Source organism: Scylla paramamosain, chromosome 41, assembly GCF_035594125.1.
Source record: "Scylla paramamosain isolate STU-SP2022 chromosome 41, ASM3559412v1, whole genome shotgun sequence".
NCBI classification, from domain to species: Eukaryota; Metazoa; Arthropoda; class Malacostraca; order Decapoda; family Portunidae; genus Scylla; species Scylla paramamosain.
Genome location: NC_087191.1, coordinates 11,835,467 through 11,859,466, shown reverse-complemented (window position 1 = coordinate 11,859,466; position 24,000 = coordinate 11,835,467). Strand labels below are relative to the sequence as shown.

Genomic DNA, 24,000 nt, shown 5'->3' with positions numbered 1-24,000 from the left:
AGGGTGATTTTAAAGAGAGGTATAACAGGTGAAAAATAGACAGGTAGGTTTTGTACAGGGATTGCCACGTGTAAGCCTGGTGATGACTAACTGCACCCACCCTTGTTCCTTGGTGGTGGTGGTGGTGGTGGTGGTGGTGGTGATGATTGATGATAAAAAAAGGAAAGGAGGAAGAAAAAGAAGAAGAGGAAGAAGGAAAAGGAAGAGATGAAAAAGAAAACACACACACACACACACACACACACACACACACACACACACACACACACACACACACACACACACACACACACACACACACACACACACACACACACACACACTTACGCACACACAGGGCAGTAGGGTTCCGGCAGCCGTTCTGAAAAGACCTCCTCTCCACTACTACTGCTACTACTACTACTACTATTATTGCTGCTGCTGCTACTACTACTACTACTACTACTACTACTACTACTACTACTACTATCACCGCCATCACCGTAATCTCCAAGTGTTCCCACAGGTGAGATAACTACAGAGAGAGAGAGAGAGAGAGAGAGAGAGAGAGAGAGAGAGAGAGAGAGAGAGAGAGAGAGAGAGAGAGAGAGAGAGAGAGAGAGAGAGAGAGAGAGAGAGAAATCAGTGAAAGTTTTTTTTGTAGGCTCTGGAAGATTACAAGTTCGCACGTAGAGAGAGAGAGAGAGAGAGAGAGAGAGAGAGAGAGAGAGAGAGAGAGAGAGAGAGAGAGAGAGAGAGAGAGAGACTTCTTTCCTCGATGTTAATGAATTCTATCCGGACTCTCTCTCTCTCTCTCTCTCTCTCTCTCTCTCTCTCTCTCTCTCTCTCTCTCTCTCTCTCTCTCTCTCTCTCTCTCTCTCTCTCCAGAGAAAGAGAGAGAGAGAGAGAGTCCACGTAGAATTCATTAACATCTAGGAAAGAAATGTCTCCTCCCATCCCCCCCTCTCTCTCTCTCTCTCTCTCTCTCTCTCCCAACCTGGAATTTCCCTTCCCACAGTTCCAGTTTCCAAGAAATTTAAACTGATTCGTACTAGTTTACACTGGTGATTGAGAAAAATGACACAGCAATGCCCTCCCCCCTCTCTACACCACCACCACCACCACCACCACTACTACTACTACTACTACTACTACTAAAACAACAACAACAACTAATACTACTACTACATACTAAAACAACTACTACTCCTACTATAACTACTAAAACAACTACTACTTCTACTACTACTACTACTACTACTACTACTACTACTACTACTACTATTACTACCACCTGTTTCTTATTCCATCAGTCAAGTATATATTTTAATCCAATGCTTGTATCAACTTGTGTCTATCTAATCTTTGTTATGATTACGTAGAGGTCAAGAGAGAGAGAGAGAGAGAGAGAGAGAGAGAGAGAGAGAGAGAGAGAGAGAGAGAGAGAGAGAGAGAGAGAGAGAGTGTGTGTGTGTGTATTGTGATTCAAGATTACTAATAATTATTCCCCTCTCTCTCTCTCTCTCTCTCTCTCTCTCTCTCTCTCTCTCTCTCTCTCTCTCTCTCTCTCTCTCTCTCTGTGAAAAAAAGGTCAAGGAAACAAGAGACGTGTGAAGGAAGGAAGGAAGGAAGGAAGGAAGGAAGGAAGGAAGGAAGGAAGGAAGGAAGGAAGGAAGGAAGGAAGGAAGGAAGGAAGGAAGGAAGGAAAGAAGAAAGGAAGAGAGGAAAGAAAGAAAGACAAGAGAAATGAATAACAGGCGACATGAACAGGTTAGTATAAAGGAGGAGGAGGAGGAGGAGGAGGAGGAGGAGGAGGAGGAGGAGGAGGAGGAGGAGGAGGAGGAGGAAAGGTATGTGTGTGTGTGTGTGTGTGTGTGTGTGTGTGTGTGTGTGTGTGTGTGTGTGTGTGTGTGTGTGTGTGTGTGTGTGTGTGTGTGTGTGTGTGTGTGTGTGTGTGTGTGTGTGTGTGTAAGAAGAGCAGAAGAAACAACAACAACAACAACAACAACAACAACAACAACACAAAAAAAACAAATAAAATAGATTAATAAATAAACAAACAACATAAAGAAAACAAAAAATACCCCTTTTCCTCCACAGCCCCCCCACCCCCCACGCTCCCCCACACAAAAACTAAACAAAAAAATAAATAAATAAATAAAACACTGACCTAGCCTGACCTAACCTATAACCCCACTGCAGGCGGCGTGGTGGGCAGGCTGGGTGGGTCACATGCCGCGGGTGACCTCCCTTCTGCAGGAGAGGTCATGGTTGTCCCCGTGGATGTTACCGAAGACTGCAAACTCCATACTGAGGGCCATTGGCATTGTAAGTATAATGATGATGATGATGATGATGATGATGATGATAATAATAATGATAATAATAATAATAACAAAAGAGATGACTAACCGGGTTCTCAAGAATGTTTCACCATTTAATAGTGTAGAAATGTTGTTAATCTGTCACTACAACCACAAAAAAAACGAAGATTTCTCCTCTTAATAGTGTAAATGTTAATCTCTCACCAGAACCGTATAAAAAAAAAATGTGTCTTCTTTAATAATGTGTAAATCTTGTTAATCTGTCACTAGAACCGTAAAAAACACCCTTGAAAACCCGCGTCACTTGCTTGAAAGGTCCGGATTCTGAAGCGGTTTACTCTCCCACCACTTCATTTCAAGGCCACAGAGATTATTAACCTCGTTACCTGCCACTAGAACCGCAAAAAACACCCTTGAAAACCCGAGGCACTTGCTTGAAAGGTCCGGATTCTGAGGCGGTTTACTCTCCCACCACTTCTATTCATGTTCACAGAGATTATTAGCCACTAGAACCGTAAAAAAATACCCTTGAGGAACCCCTGTCAATTCAACACTAATGTCCAAGGCCACAAATGATACACTGGGTTCTAAAGGGCGTTTCTCCTGCTCATAATGAAGAAATCTTGCTAACTTGTAACTAGAACCATAAATTCATCCTTGAAAACCCGTGTCACTTCAACTAGAGCCTCTGAAATGTAGTGAAGGTGCGGCCAGAGATGTTTCAGAATAGTGGACATAGATAAAAAAGGAAGAAACGAAGGAAGGAAGAAAGGAAGGAGATAAGAAATGATGAATAAACGGAAGAAGGAAAATAATGAATTGACTTTTCTCGCGTTTGTCTTTGTCTTTCTTCATTCTCTCTCTCTCTCTCTCGTGTGTGTGTGTGTGTGTGTGTGTGTGTGTGTGTGTGTGTGTGTGTGTGTGTGTGTGTGTGTGTGTGTGTGTGTGTGTGTGTGTGTGTGTGATAGGCATTGTTCTTTTTATTATTTTCTTGTTTCCTTTTCTTTTTTTCTGGATTTACCTTGGTAGTGGTTTTGGTGTGTGTGTGTGTGTGTGTGTGTGTGTGTGTGTGTGTGTGTGTGTGTGTGTGTGTGTGTGTGTGTGTGTGTGTGTGTGTGTGCCTATTGTTCTTGCATTATTTAATTTTTTTTATCTATCACTTTCTTTTATCGTTCTTCTGTGTGTGTGTGTGTGTGTGTGTGTGTGTGTGTGTGTGTGTGTGTGTGTGTGTGTGTGTGTGTGTGTGTGTGTGTGTGTGTGTGTGTGTGTGTGTGTGTGCGTGCAAGAATGAAAATGGTGATAAGGAGGATGAAGGAGAGAAAAGCAAAAGGTAATCATGTCTTATCTCTCTCTCTCTCTCTCTCTCTCTCTCTCTCTCTCTCTCTCTCTCTCTCTCTCTCTCTCTCTCTCTCTCTCTCTCTCTCAAGGGTGTAAGCGTGTCTCTAGTAGGTATTGAAAAATTGTCTCCTCCTCCTCCTCCTCTTTCTCCTCCTCCTCTTCTTCCTGCTCCTCCTCTTCTTCTTCCTCCTCTTCCTCTTCATTTTTTCATTAAGATCTTCCTTATTCTTCCTTCCTATTCTATTTCCTTCCTATTCTATTTTCTCTCTCTCTCTCTCTCTCTCTCTCTCTCTCTCTCTCTCTCTCTCTCTCTCTCTCTCTCTCTCTCTCTCTCTCCTTGACCGCTTGGCAGGTGAGAGAGAGAGAGAGAGAGAGAGAGAGAGAGAGAGAGAGAGAGAGAGAGAGAGAGAGAGAGAGAGAGAGAGAGAGAGAGAGAGAGAGAGAGAGAGAGAAATCTGATAATAGGCCTACAGAACCGATTTTATATTTTCTGAGGCCTAAAAGTGACAGGTGAAGAATAGAATGGAGGGAAGATAATGACAAACAACAGGAAATGTCACTTGATTATTTTCCTTCTTCCATTTTCTTCACTTTTCTTTTATTTCCTTCTTTTGTTTTTTGTTTTTTTCCTTTTGTTTATGTTAACTTGTTCTGTTCCTCCTCTTTCTCTTTTTCCTTCCTTCCTTCTGTTTCTCCTCCTCCTTCTTCTTTCCTTTCTTCGTTTATGTTTTGTTTTATTTCTCCTCTTCCTCCTTCCTTCCTTCCTTCCAGTTATTAATTCCAACTTCTCCACTTTTATTTTTCTAATCTATTCGTTTTTTTTATTTCTTCCTTCCTTTCCTTCATCTTATCTTTCTTTTCCTTCTCTCTTCTTTCCTTACTCTCCTTCCTTCATTACTATTTCTCTCGTTTCTCTTCATTCTCTTCTTTTTTTTCCTCTCCTTTCTCTATTCCTTCCTCCTCTCCCTCCTATTCCTCTCCTTTTCTATCTCCTTATTTCTCCTCTCACTCCTTTTCATCTTTCTTTCTCTCCTCTTCCCTCTTCCTTTTTCTCCATACTTCCTTATCATCATTTATCCATTTCCTCTTCCTCCTCCTCCTCCTCCTCCTCCTCCTTCTTCTCTTCTTTCACCTTAGACCCCGTATTCTCATAGGTATGTACAAGACGAGGAGGAGGAGGAGGAGGAGGAGGAGGAGGAGAAAAAAATGTGTTAATTAGTCATCGTGTGTGTGTGTGTGTGTGTGTGTGTAAGTACGAATATGCCATACATAAACTTGCCATTCTTTATCATACACGTGACCAGAGAGCGAGACACACACACACACACACACACACACACACACACACACACACACACACACACACACACACACATTCTCTTTTCCTCTTTTATTCATGTCCCTTTGCGCTACGAGATAAGTGACTGAATGATGGACTGACTAATGGCCTAACAACAGCAACAACAACAACAACAACAACAACAATACGAAGAGGATAAAAAAATATATACCAAAAACTATTTTTTTTTCATCTTTCTTATCTCTTTACATTTACCTTTTCTTTTCTTCTTCTCTTTTTCTTGTCTATCTACTTTTCCCTTCCCTTAATTTCTTCTTCTTTCCTTTCTCTCAGTTCTTTATCAACCACGTATTCCCTCACTTCTTTCTTTCGTTCCTCTCTTCCTCTCTTTTTTTTTCTTTTACTTCAACTTTACCCTATTCTTCTTTCCTCTCTCCTTACGTTCCTTCATTCTTACGAGCATTTCCTTAATTTCACCCTTTCCTTTTTGATACGTAAGACAAACAAACCTTGCATTTACACCAAAAAAATAAGAAAAAAACAACTTAATTACGAGAGAGGACATAAGAACACAGAAACACAAGGGGAGCTGCAGGGAACCATCAAGTTTACACGTGTTAGTCCTTATAAATATACACCACCTTATTTCCACCTGTTATCTCCACCCAGACACGATAAGAAGATGAGAGAACATGGGAAACTGCAGTGAATTAAGGGAAGATGCGTGAAAAGAATAATATAACACGTGGTGCTTTAAAAATGAGGTAAATCTTCACCTTACCTCGCCAGGGCACCCGTGTCTCATTATTTGTTCTTTAAATCGTTCAGTATAACCCGCCATCTTTTTACACACGCGCAAAGTGAAGTTTAAAATGGTTTCATGAAATGGATAGTGAAGATAGTGAATAAAAAAAGAATAAGGATAAGATAAAAATGATAATAATCAATAACAACGACAAGAGGATTAGGCCCTTCCGTACCCCAAATACATGCGGGTCATTACTGTACTCACATCAGCCAACAGACACCACGCCATGTTGCTTCCTTGCCCATGTGTCCTCTCGCGCCTCTCCTCTTCCTTCACGAGTCACTAATCACCACTAACACATGTACGATCACAGAAATAAAGGGTAAGTTCACGTGTTCTCTTGCACTTCACAACGCTGCGCGCGCCGGTAGCTAAAACCGTCCTGATTTTATAGATGTTCATATATATTTTTTCTCTTATCTATGTTTTTCTTATAAATTTTGGAGTGTTTAATGTTTTCTAATTATTATTACATATTCTTATTTTTTTTTTTTTTTTGTTTATTACTTGTTTAAGAGGTAAATATAAGTGTAGTCCCGATACGAAGATTTGCAGTCTGTCACCCGCCAAGATTTAAAATATATCAGTAATTTCAATTCAGCATTTCTTAAACTTCACCAACATTAGCCTCGATAAAAGAACACCCTTGTAAACCCGAATCACTTCCATTAGAACATGTTAAGCCAGTGAAATAACAAAACATCCTTTAAAACCCTAAAAACTTGAATAGATCGTTAAACTATCACGAATTACGAAAACCCTCGAAAACCTTAGAAACCTCCAATAGATACCACAAAACTATCACTAGAATCACGATAACACCCCAGTGACTCCAACAAGAACCACGAAAACACCCTTAAAAACCCCAATGCCTTCCACTAGACCGTCAAACCACTGAAACGACTAAAACGCCTTTAAAAACCCCAATAGCTACCACGAGAACCACTAAAACACCCTTGAAGACCCTAGTACCTATCCCTAAACCCTTACCAAATGATCATAACTAGAAAAACCCTTAAAAAACCCAGTAGCTCTTACTAGAACCGCGAAAACACCATGAAAACCCAAATTAACTCGCAGTATAGCCTATTAAAAATTGACACGAGACAAACTTAAGAAAGAAGAGGCGTAGGAGACATAAAGAAAGACGAAGCGGGAATATATGTAAGAGGAGGGAATTTTGTGTATTAATATGACCACCTCCTCGTGTTGGCAGGGCGGGGAGGTGAATACTGACAGCTTTTGCCCATAAGAAATATTCCAGCGGTCATCTGGCCTTCACCATCTCCACAAACACTGCTATTCTATTACCTGTCAGCCTTGTCACCATTACTGGCACCCCGCTGATCCTTCCCAACCCACCCCTCTCTCTCTCTCTCTCTTTGTTACTGTGTGTGTGTGTGTGTGTGTGTGTGTGCGCCACTTATGCTGTTGTCATGGTTATATTCATTGTCATTGTTGTTGTTATTATTATTATTATCATCATCATTATTTTATTATTATTACTGTTGTTATCTCGCTGTTATATTAGCATTAGGTTTGAGATGATAACAATAATAATAATAATAATAATAATAATAATAATAATAATAATAATAATGATAATACATACATACATACATAAATTAACAAATAAAGCTTAATTATTGCCAAATTTACTAAATAATCAATTTATCCACCCCAACATAAACTAATCTAACCTAATGACCTTGAACACCTTATTTTATTTATCCAACCTAACCTAACGACCTTGAACACCTTACCTGGCCTAATTAACCACCTCTCTCCACAGGTAGCCTTTGCCAACAGCCCCCTAAGTGGCCTATTCATCCTGGCAGGCATGTTTGTGGGGAACCTGAATGTGGGATGGGCTTGTCTGCTGGCTGGCGTCATTGGGGTCATCTTTGCAAAGGTAGGTCGCATCAGGTCAGGTCATGTCAGGTTAGGTGTGGTTAGGTCTGGTTATATTAGTTCAAGACAGGTTGGGTTATGCTAGGTTAGGTCAGGCTGGGTCAGGTCAGGTCAGGTTAGGTCACATGGAGTTTTGGTTTGGAAATAGAAGAGGTAAGGGAATAATTTTGTTCAAGTTTGTTTTTGGAGTTGTGGTGGTGGTGATGGTGATGGTGATAATAGTAGTAGTAGATGTAATAACAGGCAAGGTGAAGTAGTAACAGTAGTAGTAGTAGTAGTAGTAGTAGTAGTAGTAGTAGTAGTAGTAGTAGTAGTAGTAGTAGTAATTGCCACCACCACCACCACCACTACCTCTCCTCTCTCCCACAGCTCCTGAACCAACCAGAGGACCTGTTAGGGGATGGAGTTGTGGTTTTCAATGGTATTCTGGTGGCCTGCATCTCTGTGGCTGTGTTTCCCTCCCTCTCCGGACACCAGGTTGATGCGGCCTTCTGGGGTGTGTTGGCGGTGATGCTGGTGGTCACGTGAGTATTGGGGGAAAGGGGAAGGGGTGGGAGGGAATGGGTGAGGGGAGTGTGTGTGTGTGTGTGTGTGTGTGTGTGTGTGTGTGTAGGAGGGATAGTAAGAGTGAAAGGAATGGGTGATGATGATGTGGTTTTTGTAGTATTAGTGTTGGTATTACTGTTACTACTATTACTACTACTACTACTATAACTATTTCAAGAGAGAGATGAACACCAAAGAGAAGGATGAGAATGAATGATAAAAAGAAGACAAGAAAGAGAGAAGAAAAATCACCAATAAAATAAAGAGAATGAAGAAGTTAGAGAGAGAAAAAAAGAGAGAAAGAAAGAGAGAAAGAACCACCACCACAACCACATCCCTATCACCACCATCACCACCAATAACACCCCAATTCTCTCCCATTCCCAGCGCATACATCGATAAAGGGTTGAATGCTTTAATGGCCCCTTCCAAGCTGCCGGCCCTGTCCGTCCCCTTCAACATTGCTGCGGCCCTCTTGCTCCTCAGCCTCAGGGGGTCGGCGGGCATGACAGGCACACACACACCGGAGGAAGCCAGTATCTCAAGTGAAGACAGTGAGGGAAATGGTACCTTGATTCTCAGCGATGGGAATGGGACCTTAACTGAGCTGGATGGAAATGTAACAGAGGTGGACTGGTTGAAGGTATGTGTGTGTGTGTGTGTGTGTGTGTGTGTGTGTGTGTGTGTGTGTTAATTCTGTCTTTCTGTCATTCTTTCTCTCAATCTCTTGTTTTTTTCAGTGTGTGTGTGTGTGTGTGTGTGTGTGTGTGTGTGACCTTACCTAGTTGTTCTTACCTAAATTTACTAATACTACAATAACAACAACACCAACAACAACAAAACCCACCTACAATAACAACAACAACAACAACAACCTACATACATACAACTATTGCACCACCACCACAACCTACCCTACAACCACCACCACCACCACCCCACACAGGTGATGGAGGGCAGTGTGCTGGCAGCGGGGCAGATCTACGGTGTGGGGACAATAGACTCTTCAATCCTTGTGTTACTCGGCTTCCTGGTGTTTTCTCCACTCCTCACCACCTTTTTCCTCCTTGGCGGCATCATTGGCTCTGTGCTGGGTAAGTGTGCTGGCTGGGAGAGGCTGGGGAGGGCTGGGAGAGGGCTGAAAAGGACTGTAGTAGGCTGTGGTAGGCTGGGAGAGATTGTGGTGGGCTGGAGAAGGCTGTGGGTAGGGTATGGTATGGCTGGGGAAGGCTGTGGTGGTCTGGAGAAGAGTTGCTGTATGCTGGGGTAAGCTGGGTTGGCTGTGGTGGATTGGGGAGGGCTGGGGTGGTCTGGGAAAGGCTGGGAAGGGCTGAGAGAGGCTGGAGAGGGCTGGGAGAGGCTTGGGTGGTCTGGGAGAGGCTGGGAAGGGCTGGGAGAGGCTGGAGAGGGATGGGAGAGGCTGGGGTGGTCTGGGAAAGGTTGGGAAGGGCTGGGAGAGGCTGGAGAGGGCTGGGAAGGCTGTGGAAGGCTGTGGATGGCTGGGGAAGGCTGTAGGAAGGTCAAAAAGTTGATTATTATTTAAAGTAGAAGGATAAGAATACTGTGACTCCCTGTGTGTGTGTGTGTGTGTGTGTGTGTCATTTAAGAGTGATCAGAGAAATTAGATAAATACAAAAAAAAATAAATACCAAATTAGGAGGATTAGTACATAGTGACCCACTGTGACTCCCTCTGTGTCTCCTGTGGTCATAGAAAGCAAGTAAATACAAAAATAAAGGGCGAAGAGGATTAGTGTGTCATGACCCCTCTGTGACCCCCCACCTGTGTGTCCTGCAGGCGCGGTGGTGAGTGTGGCGCCCTACAGTGAGGTGTACGCCGGGCTGTGGGGCTACAACGCCATGCTTACAGCGGGTGGCATTGTATACTTCCTGCACGTTACGCCCTCCTCCACCCTCGCTGCGGTGGTTGGTGCTACCCTGGCCGCCCTCACCCAGGCTGCCTCACTCCACGTCTTCAGTGCGGTAAGGGTTGTTGTTGTTGTTGTTGTTGTTGTTGTTGTTGTTGTTGGTGGTGGTGGTGGTGGGGGTTTTTGTTTTTGTTGTTGTTTGTTGTTGTTGTTCTTGTTTTTGTTGTTGGGGTGTTTGTTTTCTGTTTTGTTTCTTTTAATTGGTTTGGTGCAGTAATATTTTCTTCTTTCTTTTTATTGTTTTGTGTTTTCTTTGCTGTCTCGTTTTACTTCTTAATCTTGCTCTCTTTGATTAATTAGCTTGTCTTCTGTTTCTTCTTTTATTTCTTTAGTTTTATAATATTTCATGTGTTTTCCTTGCTTTTCACTCTTGTTCTTGATGGTCCTTCTTCTCTGCTAACTTAACCCAATTTAAACCTCACCTAACCTAACCTAACCTCACCCTACAGATGACAGTGCCAGTCCTCTCCTATCCATTCAACGTGGCCACCCTCCTCATTCTGGCCATAAGCACAGTCCCCAACCCCCCGTTGCTATGGGTGGGGAACAAGACTTTCCCCGAGCACCACATCTACCTCTACCTCAAGCACCTCGGCCGGAAAGATGTAAGTAGCGGAGTGTTGGGGCGTTGAAAGAAGGGAGGTGTTCAATGTATCTGCTTACGGTACTTGTTTACTTATTGTTTGGGAGGATGTGAGGGTGGTGGTGGTGTTTTGGTGGGTGTGTGTTGTGGGTTTGTGCTTCATGAGGGAGAGAATTGGATGGGGAGGGATGGAGAGGGAGGGAAAGATGAAGAAATGTGGGTAAAGCTCTTGTAACCAACCCAACCTAACCTATCCAAATTTAAGCTAATCCTACCTTCCCCAACCCTTCCTAACCTAACCTAGCTCAATCTTCACTAATCCCTCCTAACCTAACCTAACCTAACCCAACCTAACCTTACATTCTCCAACCCTCCCCACCTCACCCATCCAGAAGTACAGGTGAGGGCTGCCTTGTTAACCCTTCCCCACCTGTCCGCAGAGCCTGGGCCCTGCGGAGAACCAAGAAATACCTCTGTCAATCAGCAACAAATAAACAGACGAACAGACGAACAGAAGGTAATGATGTAACTGCAGGAGGAAGAGACAGAGGAGGAGGAGGAGGAGGAGGAGGAGGAGGAGGAGGAGGAGGAAGAGGAGTATTGTTTGTTTTCAAGAGGATGTGGAAGAGAAGCAAGATGAAATAAAAGAAGAAAAAGAAGAAGAATGAGAATAAGGAAGAATATGAACTAATAAAAGAAGAAGAAGAAGAAGAAAAGGATAAGAAGGAACACAAGGAGGATGAGAAATATGAATAAACAAAAAAGAAAGAAAAAGAAGAGGGAAAAAAGAAGAGCAGCTATTAAAAATGAACAAGAGGAAGAGGAAGAAGATGAAAAAGAACCATTTTTCTCTTCCTCTCCTTCCCTTTCCTCTATCAACAGCAAAACCTCCATGAACCAAACTACCCGGGGCGAGGCGACCAACGGCTTACACGAAAGTTGGGTTTATCCGAAAATACATGTTTTTGTTACTTACACAACACCTCTTAGTACATTACAAGCACATCACAAGCCCCAAGATAGATAGTTACACCATATTTTGTTATTACACACTGTACAAGACGCACTTACTGATCACTTACTTGGTCATTGAACTGCATGCAACACACTGGTCACATGAGAGGTAAGTAACATTAAGCACTGTATTTTCTTTTTTTTTATGTAAGAGGGACACCGATCGAGGAAAAAAAAAAAAAAAAAGCCCACTGAGATGCTGGTCCCCGAATATGGTCCAAAGCGGTAGTCAAAAATTGATGGGTAAGTGTCTTGAAACCTCCCTCTTGAAGGAATTCAAGTCATAGGAAGGTGGAAATACAGAAGCAGGCAGGGAGTTCCAGAGTTTACCAGAGAAAGGGATGAATGATTGTGAATACTGGTTAACTCTACTGATAGTGTCCCTTTGCTTGTGACACACTCGCGGTCAAGGATGTTGGCTGGAGGTTCTGGTGTGGGTGGGGATGGAGTGGAGGTGGGCATGCTGTCAGGAGGTTGGGTGGTTCAAAAGGGTGTTCAGGTTATCCCACATTCGGCTCATTTGGGTTCGGTTCACGGGGTTTTGCTGGCTCAGGAGGTTCGGAGGTTTAAAAGAGTGTTCGGGTTATCCCACATTCGACTCACTTGGGTTCGGTTCAGAGAGATTTTGCTGTAGCTATCTACCTTTCCGTCTACCTGTCAATAGTTTAATTACCGCCCAATATAATTATCACAGTTCTCATTTCATTTATTTATTGTAACTAATCTTGTGTTTTTTTTATTTTCACGTAGATGTTTTAAATCATCACATTTTTAATTTGTGTTTTCTTGTCTTATTCATTTTTGTTAATTTTGATAATGTTATGTGTGATTCTTTTTCTATAAATGTTTTCATATACGTATATAAAAATTGTACTGTGTTTTGTGTTATTTATTTATTTACCTGCATATTTTCTTTTTAATTTTAGTTTTTGTCCATTTTTAATCAAGAAATATGTGAAGAAGGGATCACTGAAAACACTCAGAAACTTTTAAAAAATATAAGAAAATGTAAATGCAAACCAAAAAGTGAAATAAAATAAAATACAAATGAAAATTTTAAAAAATATGAAACAACAATGTATATAATTCAGTCTTTTTCCTCTCAGACTTTCTTCCACACCAAAAAATATATTCTATGTCAAAAATGAACACAAGAATACCACTAATAATAATAATAATAATAATAATAATAATAATAATAATAATAATAATAATAATAATAATAATAATAATCTATATATATATATATAGTTCAAGTCATTCTGATAACAATATGGCACAAGAAATTACATATATATAAAATGGTTAATAATTCACAGCCTTATGGAATGACTGAGAGAGAGAGAGAGAGAGAGAGAGAGAGAGAGAGAGAGAGAGAGAGAGAGAGAGAGAGAGAGAGAGAGAGAGAGAGAGAGAGAGAGAGAGAGAGAGAGAGTCCTTAATATACTAATACCCTGTAATTAAGAATATTAAACATGGTATAAACACACACACACACACACACACACACACACATACACACATTTCCCTCCAAGACAGTGACAATGCATACAGTCAGATTGTATTACATAACTCAAAGTAATGTGGAGTGTGTGGACATTATGTTTCTCGGCCACAGTGACCCGCCTGGCCCGGCCATTGTGTCTGTCACAGGCCACACTTGAATGTCACACCACGGCCACACAATGCCTCAGAATGCTTGTGTGCACGGAACATTTTCACCTGAGAACAGCCTGTGCTTTTCCCTCTGCCAGTATCCACAGAAGCTCATGCCACACCTTGCATAATTAGTGACCTGCCCAGCCTTCACCTTTATGCAAGTAATGAATAGTTATAGGTAAATGAAAACTTCCACTACAAAATTTTAAAAAGTCAAAGATTACCTATATTATGTGACAGAAATCCACTTCTCCACCTACTCCATACAGAGTGGTCAAGCATCCACACCACCCATCTTCACATACAGGGTGCGAGTCTGGATGGAGATAAAAAGAGAAAAGAGAGAAGGAAATGGAGAGAGAGACAAAAAAGAGAAAGAAACAAAAATCCACTTGCCTCCACCTATTCCACATAGAGGGGCCCAGCATCCACACCACCCATCTCCCCATACAGGGTGCAGGTCTGGGTGGAGAGAAGTGGAGAGAAAAAGAGAGAGAATAAAGAAAAAGAGAAGAAATGAAAAAAAACAAGAGAAAGAGACAAAAATCCACTTGCTCCCACCTACTCCACATAGAGGGGCCCAGCATCCACATCACCCATCTCCACATACAGGGTGCGGGTCTGGGTGAAGGCCTCCACCACAGTCGTTCCATTCTCCCTGCCCACGCCGCTGTGCTTGTACCCACCAAAGGGCACCTCAGTGGGGTACAGGTTGTAGTTGTTTATCCACACTGTGCCTGCCTCTATCTCGTTGGCAACCCTGTGCGCGCGGTTCAGGTCCCTGTGGGTGTGGGTGGGTGTGGGTGGGTGAGGGTGAGGGTGAGGGTTTGTGTGTGTGTGTGTGTGTGTGTGTGTGTGTGTGTGTGTGTGTGTGTGTGTGTGTGTGTGTGTGTGTGTGTGTGTGTGTGTGTGTGTGTGTGTGTGTGTGTGTGTTTTGTTTCAGTATTAGAAAATTTTGTGTTATTTTTGTTATTTTTTAGTGTTTTCTTTGTCTACACACACACACACACACTAATACTTCTGTGTGTGTGTGTGTGTGTGTGTGTGTGTATGCAAATCTCTTATAATAATAATAATAATAATAATAATAATAATAATAATAATAATAATAATAATAATAATAATAATAATAATAATAATAATTCCAATATTTCATAACCTCAAGAGAGAGAGAGAGAGAGAGAGAGAGAGAGAGAGAGAGAGAGAGAGAGAGAGAGAGAGAGAGAGAGAGAGAGAGAGAGAGAGAGAGAGAGAGAGAGAGAGAGAGAGAGAGAGAGAGAGAGAGAGAGAGAGAGAGAGAGAGAGACCAATCACCCACCCCACACCCCTCTGCCCCTCCCGGCCCTCACCTGGTAAAGACAGCTCCTGCCAGGCCAAACAATGTGTCGTTCGCCCTCCTTACCACCTCCTCCTCTGAGTCAAACACCAATATGGCCGCTACACTGCCAAACACCTCCTCCCGCACCACCTGCCGGGTCATGGGGGGTCAGACAGAGGGGTAGGGGGATTATAAAGGGATTCTGAAGGATTACAACAGATTACATGGGATTATATCAGGATACAATGAATTATATAAGATTATGAAGAATTGCATGTGATTATAAAAGGGTTATGTAGTAGATTATTTAGGATTACATGGAATTATATAGGAATTTGATGGATTACATGGGATTATATAGGATTTTAAAGGATTACATGGGATTACTTAGGGTTTTGAAGGATTACATGGGATTACTTGTGATTCTGAAGGATTACAAAGGATTACTTAACATTTTGAAGGATTACATGGGATTGCTTAGGAGATTAGAGAATTACAAAAGGACTGCCAAAAATTATAAAGGATTACAAAGAATTATAATAAGATTACATGATTACACCACCACCTCCATGACCACCACTACCACCACCACCACCACCACCACCACCACCACCACCTCACCTTCATATCATCGTGACAGTTGGTCAGCACGGCAGGAGAGAGGTACCAGCCCCCCTCCAGGTCCCCCGGCAGCACCACCTGCTCGCCCCCACAGGCCACCACCGCCCCCTGTGGGAAAGACACAAGAGTGAACAGGTGAGTGAGTTACCTATGGGCTTTTAATTATGTCTGCCTGTTTACCTGTTGTTTGTTAATTAATAAGAGAAGGTAGGTTAGTTGGGAAGGTGTTTTTATTTATTTATTTTATTCAGTTTGTCTATTTGTATATTTTTTATCTGGTTTTATTTCATTTCTCTTCCTTTTTCTCATTCCAGACAAATATTCCTTCCTTCCTCCTTCTCCAAACATATTTTTTATCTATTTTTTTTTAATTTCTCTTCCTCCTCTCATTCCAGACAAATATTCCTTCCTTCCTCCTTCTCCAAACAGTTCTCAAACATCCATCCTTCCTTTCCTTCCTAAACATAACCATTCTCTCCTTCTCACCTCCTCCCTGGCAGAAGTAAGGTAGCCGAGAACCTTCCTGGCGTGCTCTTCGTGGATGGTGGCCCCTACAGTGGTGTCCTCGGCCATGGGGTCACCGATCTTGAGGGCCCTGGTGGCTGACACAAGGCGCTCAGTGAAGGTCTTGGCGATGGAGCGGTGGACAAAAACTCTGGTGCCATTTGAGCAGACCTATGTTTGTTTGGGGGGAAGGCAGTGGGATGTGTTGGGGATGTTGGGAAGGGATGTGTGTATGTGTGTTTGGGGAGGGAAGGTAATGGGGAAGGGGTGTGTTTGGGGTGTTTAGGAAAGGGATGTGGGTGTGTGTGTGTTTGTGGGTGTTTGGGGAGGGAAAAGGAAGGGAATGTTTGGTGTGTGAGAGAAAAGTTTGCGTTAGTGATATTCTCTCTCTCTCTCTCTCTCTCTCTCTCTCTCTCTCTCTCTCTCTCTATCACACACACACACCTTCCTTCTCCTTACTTTTCCTTCTTTTCCTCCTTCCATATAACCACCTCATCTTCCCTCTTCACACACACACACACACACACACACACAACCTTCCCTCACACTCCCTCCCTCTCTCTCTCTCACCTGGCCCTGGGAGAGGAAGTTAGCCACGAGGGTCGCCTTGATAGCATTCTCCAGCTGGGCGTCTTCAAACACAATGAGAGGAGACTTCCCGCCTAACTCCAGTGTGACTGCCTTGATGCCCCCCGCCCCTGCCGCCATCACCTGGGGGAGGGCGGGGTTAGTGGTGGTGGTGGTGAGAGAGGGAGAGGAGGGGGATGGTTAGCAGAGACTTAGGCCTGTTAGTGTAAAGGGATAGAGTAATAAAATAATAATAATAAGATATTATATATTAAATAATAATAGCAAGATATTATATAGTGTCTAATCTACAGTGCTTTCATTAGTGCCACAAGCCAGACTCTCAGTGCCTCTAGTAGTGCCCATTGCCAGACCTCCAGTGCCTCCTGCAGTGCCTAATCTTGTGCCTCCAACAGTGCCACATGTCAGAGCTTCAGTGCCTTCAACAATGCCCAGTGCCAGTCTCCAGTGTGTCTAACAGTGCCCAGAGGCAAGGTCCAGTGCCTCCCCAGTGCCTTACCTTGCTGCCAGTGCCTTCAACAGTGCCCAGTGCCAGTCTCCAGTGTGTCTAACAGTGCCCAGCGGCAAGGTCCAGTGCCTTACCTTGCTGCCAGTGGGTACAGAGCCGGTAAAGGACAGCTTGGCCACGTCTGGGTGGTGGCACAGGTGTTCCCCAGCCTCCCCCTCACCCTGCAACACACAGCGTATCAGTATTGTGCTCCAAACCTGCAACACACACTGACACACATGCATACGTACAGTACACACCTACATAGACGAATACAGATAATGTGGAAATTTTAAATCAAACATATATACAAACTGACAGACAGACAAGTAGACAATGTAACATAATCTTAAATCATACACAAATACAGATAGATATATGTATAAATAAGCACATTAATACAAACATACATGCATACATAGACACAGACATACAGACAACCTGACCTTGTAATTTTAAATCCAACATGTATACAAACAGACAGATAGATAGATACATAAATACATACATACATACATATATGCATGGACAGATAGACAGATCAATAATCTAACTCACAAATTATAAATCAAAACACACCAAACACCTGAAAAAAAACAAAAAAAAAAAGAATTATTAAACCAACTGTAAACTAAGCACTCAAACACACCCCAGAGAGAGAGAGAGAGAGAGAGAGAGAGAGAGAGAGAGAGAGAGAGAATGGTGGGCGGGGGCGTGGTGCTGTTGGCGCCTTGGTGTCTGGAAAGAGAGAGAGAGAGAGAGAGAGAGAGAGAGAGAGAGAGAGAGAGAGAGAGAGAGAGAGAGAGAGAGAGAGAGAGAGAGAGAGAGAGAGAGAGAGAGAGAGAGAGAGAGAGAGAGAGAGAGAGAGAGAGAGAGAGAGAGAGAGAGAGAGAGAGAGAGAGAGAGAGAGAGAGAGAGAGAGAGAGAGAGAGAGAGAGAGAGAGAGAGGTATCCGTCACACACCTGCACCACGTTGAACACCCCGTCCATCACCCCGGCACTGGTCAGCACCTCCCCCAGGGTCACGGCCGTCACTGGGGTGAACTGTGACGGCTTGTACACAAAAGTATTTCCGCAGGCCAGCGCTGGTGCCACCTGGGGGTAGAGGGGAGGGAGGGAGGGAGGGGGGAGTGAGTGAGCATATAACTATTAACAAAATCCAGAAGATACTGTAACAAAGAAATTATCAAATCAGTAAAAATAATGTAAAAAAAAAAAAACAGGAAAAGGAAAAAGCAACAGGGGATAAGTAAAAAAAAAAAAAATAAATAAATAAATAAGAGAAAATGGGATGTCAGAGAGAGAGAGAGAGAGAGAGAGAGAGAGAGAGAGAGAGAGAGAGAGAGAGAGAGAGAGAGAGAGAGAGAGAGAGAGAAAAATACAAAACAATGATGAAAATAAAAGAAACAAACAAAACAACAACAAAAACAAAAAAACGAAGGAAAGAGATGGCGTAACTAAAAAATAAATAAAGAAATGACAAAAAACAAATAAACCACCAAAAAAAAAAATAAATAAATAAAAAAATAAACAGTAAAAAAACAAGACAAAAAAAAAAAAAAAAAAAAAAAAAAAAAAAAAAAAAGAATGTGGAAGAGCTGAGCAGATGAGGTGGAGAGAGAAAGAGAGAGAGAGAAACATACAAGATACAAGTGGAGAGGCAAGGCAGAGAGAAAGTAGACAGGAAGCATACAAGTGGAATGACAAAACAAGAGGTGGAGAGAGACACATACCTTCCACACACAGGTTTGCATAGGAAAGTTCCACGCGCCAATGCCACCCACCACCCCCAGGGGCCGCCGCTGCACCATGGCAAAGGATCCACCACTCAGGGGAATGTGCTGGCCTGGGGGAGTGATGGGGTGGGTGATGGGGGGTAAGAATGGGTGGGTGATGGGGGTAAGGATGGGGAGTGAAGGGTTAAGAGTATTTTATTAGTATTTCTTCCTCTTTCTCCTGTTCGTTTTCATCAGTACTTCTTCCTCCTCCTCCTCCTCCTCCTCCTTCTCCTTCTCTTCCTCTCTTTCTTAGTCTATCATGTTTGTCTTACTGCTACTTCTAAGTTTATCATCTTTTTCCTCTTATATATATTTTGCTCTTCTATTTACTTATTTTATCCTCTTCTTCCTCTTTCTGATCTATGTCAATTCCTCCTTCTACTTATTCTAAACATACCATCCCTCATTTCCTCTTATTCTATCTTTCCTCTTTCTAATCCTACACACACACACACACACACACACACACACACCTACAATCGCAGGGGCCAGACCACCATAATATTCGAGGGCATCCGCACAGGACCCAATATCCACACGAGCCTCCCAGATCGGCTTGCCCGTGTCCTGAACCTGTTAATGGGGCACACTTTGGCGTTATGGGTGATGGTGGTGATGGTGATGGTGGTGATAGTGATGTGAAATTATATACAAGACAATTATCAGCACTAGAAATTATGTGTGAAGATTTTATAAACATCTGCAAGAAAGTCACGGGTGAAAATGGGGAGATTTGCAGTTTTTACGCAGTTTGAAGATTGGGTGTGGCTGGGGAGCAGGTACAGGTGTTCCAGTGATTGGTGATTGAGGGAAAGGTGTACCAGGTGGGTGTCAAGGGGTTAAGATGATGATAATGGTGGTGGTGGTGGTGGTGGTAGTGGTAGTGGTGGTGATGATGATGATGATAATAGTGGTTTGAAATCATATGGTGTGAATTTTGGTGATGATAATGATGATGGAGAGAGAGAGAGAGAGAGAGAGAGAGAGAGAGAGAGAGAGAGAGAGAGAGAGAGAGAGAGAGAGAGAGAGAGAGAGAGAGAGAGAGAGAGAGAGAGAGATACTTACCTCCAGCCTAGAGATATCTTCCAAATTTTCTCTAATAATGCGACATGCTTCCATTAATTTCTGGCCTCGCTCTCGCCCACTTAGCTGTAACAGAGAGAGAGAGAGAGAGAGAGAGAGAGAGAGAGAGAGAGAGAGAGAGAGAGAGAGAGAGAGAGAGAGAGAGAGAGAGAGAGAGAGAGAGAGAGAGAGAGAGAGAGAGATACAACTCATACATACATCATACCATACCAACAAATGCCAGAATATTGAAAGGAGTCCAAGAGTTATACAAAAAACAATTAATATTTTTGATCGCGCAACTTGAGAACCACTAAGTCAACTAACCTAACTATCCTAAAGCCTGTCTGTGTTGTGTCTGTGTTGAATCTGTGTTTAAGAGAGGCAGGAGAGGTTACAGAGATGATAAGTCAGGTTTTCAAGATAGTTTCACCTTTAAATAATACAGAAATCTTATTAACCTGCCACCAGAACCTTAAAAACACCCTTGAAAACCCACGTCATTTCATCATTACTGTTTTTAAAGGCCACAAAGATGATCAGCCAGGTTTTCAAGACAGTTTCTCCTTCAAATAATACAGAAATATTATTAACCTGGCACTAGAACCATGAAAACCCACGTCACTTCACGATTAGCCAGATTTTCAATATAGTTTCACCTTTAAATAATACAGAAATCTTGTTAACCTGCCACTAGAACCTTAAAAACACCCTTGAAAACCCACGTCACCTCAAGTAGAGCCTTTGGAAGTAATGAAGGCGCTGTGTGAAGTGTTTTAGACTACAACCCTGTGCCTTACCTTACTCCAGGCAGGCAGGGCATCTTTGGCACTCCTCACGGCCCTGTCCACCTCCTCCTTCCCCGACCCTGGCACCTCGCACAGCACCCTGCCTGTCGCTGGTGCCGTCACCTGGGGGAAGGGGTGATGGGTTGGAAAGGCGATGGGAGAGAAGTGAAAGGAAGATAATAAGATAATATAGTTTTCTTTATTGGTTCATTAAGTACATGATAGAAATGAAAGAAAAAAAAAAATGTAAAATCTTGATAAACAAAGGGAAAAGAAGAAAGATGAAAATTTAACAGATAAAATTATAGAGGAAAAAAACACAAATAAATAAATAAACAAATAAAGAAATACACAAAAAGATAAAATAAAGTAAATTAATAAGTAAACAAATACAAATAAAATAAAACAACAAAACAAAACAAATAAACGCAAAATCTCCGTGACTTCACTTTGAAGGGGGCAGTGGCATGGGTCGGGTCACACCGGCGACCTCCCACATAATTCCAGGGGCCACCCACCGACCTCTGGAAGCTGCGCCGTAGCACCTGACCCCCCAAACCACTGGCCATCTGAAAACACAACCTTTACTTGTACCAAACACGTCACAACCGGTTAGGTAAGTGATGGTTAATTCTGGCCTGTCCACCTCCCTAATGTAAGAGTTAACCAGTGTCTCTCATCTCTTTCTCTGGTAAACTCTGCCTTGTCCACCTCACTCATGCAAGAGTTAACCAGTGTCTCTCATCTCTTTCTCTTGTAAACTCTGCCTTGTCCACCTCACAAATGCAAGAGTTAACCAGTCTCTCATCTCTTTCTCTGGTAAACTGCCTTGTCCACCTCACTCATGCAAGAGTTAACCAGTGTCTCTCATCTCTTTCTCTGGTAAACTGCCTTGTCCACCTCCCTAATGTAAGAGTTAACCAGTCTCTCATCTCTTTCTCTGGTAAACTCTGCCTTGTCCACCTCACTCATGCAAGAGTTAACCAGTGTCTCTCATCTCTTTCTCTGGTAAACTCTGCCTTGTCCACCTCCCTAATGTAAGAGTTAACCAGTGTCTTTCATCTCTTTCTCTTGTAAACTCTGCCTTGTCCACCTCACTCATGCAAGAGTTAACCAGTGTCTCTCATCTCTTTCTCTTGTAAACTCTGCCTTGTCCACCTCACAAATGCAAGAGTTAACCAGTGTCTTTCATCTCTCTCTTGTAAACTCTGCCTTGTCCACCTCCCTAATGTAAGAGTTAACCAGTGTCTCTCATCTCTTTCTCTGGTAAACTGCCTTGTCCACCTCCCTAATGCAAGAGTTAACCAGTGTCTCTCATCTCTTTCTCTGGTAAACTGCCTTGTCCACCTCCCTAATGTAAGAGTTAACCAGTGTCTTTCATCTCTTTCTCTTGTAAACTCTGCCTTGTCTAGCTCACTCATGCAAGAGTTAACCAGTTTTTCATCTCTCTCTTGTAAACTCTGCCTTGTCCACCTCACTAGTGCAAGAGTTAACCAGTACCTTCAGTCCTCTATCCCTTTCACTGGCAAACTCTGTAACTCTCTGCCTGTTCCTCTCTTCCCCTTCCCTGCAATGAACTGTTTCAATAGACGAGCATCAAGACACCCATGAAATTAAACTACCCAACTTTTTTTTCCACTGTTTATTTGACTTTTTTTTTTTTCAGAGCAGAGAGATGACCAATGTTTTTTTTATCTTATTTTAAACCCTACCCAGTCTCTCCTTTACATGCTAAATAATGGAAAGAAAAAAAAAAAAAAAAAAAAAAAAGAAAAGAGGAGAAACAAGAATTTGGTGAGGGAATAATTACATTAAAGATTAAAATATTTATTAGCACTCGTTATATGCTGTAGTAATAAACAGATGAGACAGATAACACAAGGAAAAACATGATAAGATAATTTAGGTAAACGTGGCAGTCCTTGTATAACTAAGTGCCTGTATCCACCTGTCACCTCCACCTACCTGTCATCTTTATCCACGCATCTACCTATCTTCCCTATTTGTATCCACCAACCTCCCTATCCACATATCTTAGTTGCAAAGCTCCCTATTGACTCAGCACTGACAGCCTGGCTACTGAGTCATTCCAGCTGTTTGCCACTCAGAAGACAAGTTCCTTCCCGTTTTCTTTGGCATATAAGTTTGATAAGTTTTGAATTTGTTGCTTATTTTATTTATTTATTATTTTATTTTTTATTCTGATTGTGTTTGAAGTAATGATGTACTTGTTTGTCTACCTGTCTGTCTATCTGTCTGTTTATTTGTTTGTCTATCTGTCTGTCTATCTATCTATCTGCCTGTTTATCTATATGCTTTTTTCATGTCTTGATGTATCTCTCTCTCTCTCTCTCTCTCTCTCTCTCTCTCTCTCTCTCTCTCTCTCTCTCTCTCTCTCTTGAAAACAATTGCATCATTAATAATCTACCTTAAAACACCTTTACCATTAATAATTCACCTAATAACACCTGTATTCTTATTGTTTTTGTTTTTTTTTTCAAATTTTACCTTAGAAACACACATACCCCATAATATTACCTCAAAAAACACCTGTAACTTCAGAATATTACCTCAAAAAACACCTGTAACTTTAGAATTACCTCAAAAACACCTGTAACTTTAGAATTACCACAAAAAACACCTGTAACTTTAGAATATTACCTCAAAAAACACCTGTAACTTTAGAATATTACCTCAAAAAACACCTGTAACTTTAGAATTACCACAAAAAACACCTGTAACTTTAGAATATTACCCCAAAAACACCTGCAACTTTAACAATTTACCTTCAAACACCTGTACTCTTGATAATTAACCTTAGAAATACCTGTCTTTACTAATTCGGCTCAATAACACCTATTCTTTTGATAATTCACTTATACCCTTGATAATTTACCTTGGAAACACCTGTACCTTTAATAATTTACCCAAAAACATTTGTATCTTTGCTAATGTACCTCTAATCACCTGTACTCTTACTGTATAACCTTGAAACACCTGTATTCTTGACGATTACTTTTAAAAGCACCTCCAACTTCAATAACGTACCTTGAAAACACCTGTACCTTTAGTAAATCACTTTTAAAACACCTGGACTATCAAAAACTCATCCTTACAACACAGGTTTCCGTAATTAATTAACTTCCAATATTCCACTGGTAACAATTCGTGCGATAACACTTTTAGGCTTAGTGAAGTAGTAGTACACCTCCATATTTCACCTTATTTCTCCCTCTACACCTATTGTCACACTAATCCCGCCCGCTGTAGTTGAAGATAAGGGTTTTAGGTATCTCTGGTTGGTGCTTGGGAGGTTTTACAGTGCTCGCAGAACTTACTGTAACTAAAAATATGGGACGATGTGGTGTAGCCTTCCTCTCTCCTCTCTGCCAAACTCTCCAGCCCGGGTGTTGCTGCGTCTTATCTCCGACTTGTGTTGTGGTGACCTGCTGTTGTTTTTATTTT

General features: G+C 42.1%; 2 protein-coding genes across 2 annotated transcripts; one reads left to right on the top strand and one right to left on the bottom strand.

Moving 5' to 3' along the window:
• Positions 1-289: 289 nt before the first annotated feature.
• On the top strand, positions 290-13,165 carry LOC135093020 (urea transporter 1-like). The gene is made up of 10 exons (XM_063991872.1): positions 290-505; positions 1,570-1,749; positions 2,182-2,307; positions 7,542-7,661; positions 8,030-8,184; positions 8,594-8,849; positions 9,153-9,300; positions 10,004-10,188; positions 10,583-10,738; positions 11,157-13,165. The coding sequence occupies exons 2-10, from the start codon at positions 1,726-1,728 to the stop codon at positions 11,208-11,210; spliced, it is 1,224 nt and encodes a 407-aa protein (XP_063847942.1). The 5' UTR covers positions 290-505; positions 1,570-1,725; the 3' UTR covers positions 11,211-13,165.
• On the bottom strand, positions 13,060-23,990 carry LOC135093019 (4-trimethylaminobutyraldehyde dehydrogenase-like). Its single transcript, XM_063991871.1, has 13 exons — positions 23,874-23,990; positions 20,985-21,104; positions 20,548-20,658; positions 19,751-19,834; positions 19,159-19,258; positions 18,641-18,753; positions 17,871-18,002; positions 17,003-17,089; positions 16,403-16,543; positions 15,815-16,003; positions 15,329-15,436; positions 14,739-14,857; positions 13,060-14,170 (listed from the first exon to the last, which is right to left on the bottom strand). Exons 2-13 carry the CDS (start codon positions 21,102-21,104, stop codon positions 13,951-13,953), a joined length of 1,524 nt encoding a protein of 507 aa, XP_063847941.1. The 5' UTR covers positions 23,874-23,990; the 3' UTR covers positions 13,060-13,950.
• Positions 23,991-24,000: the final 10 nt, after the last annotated feature.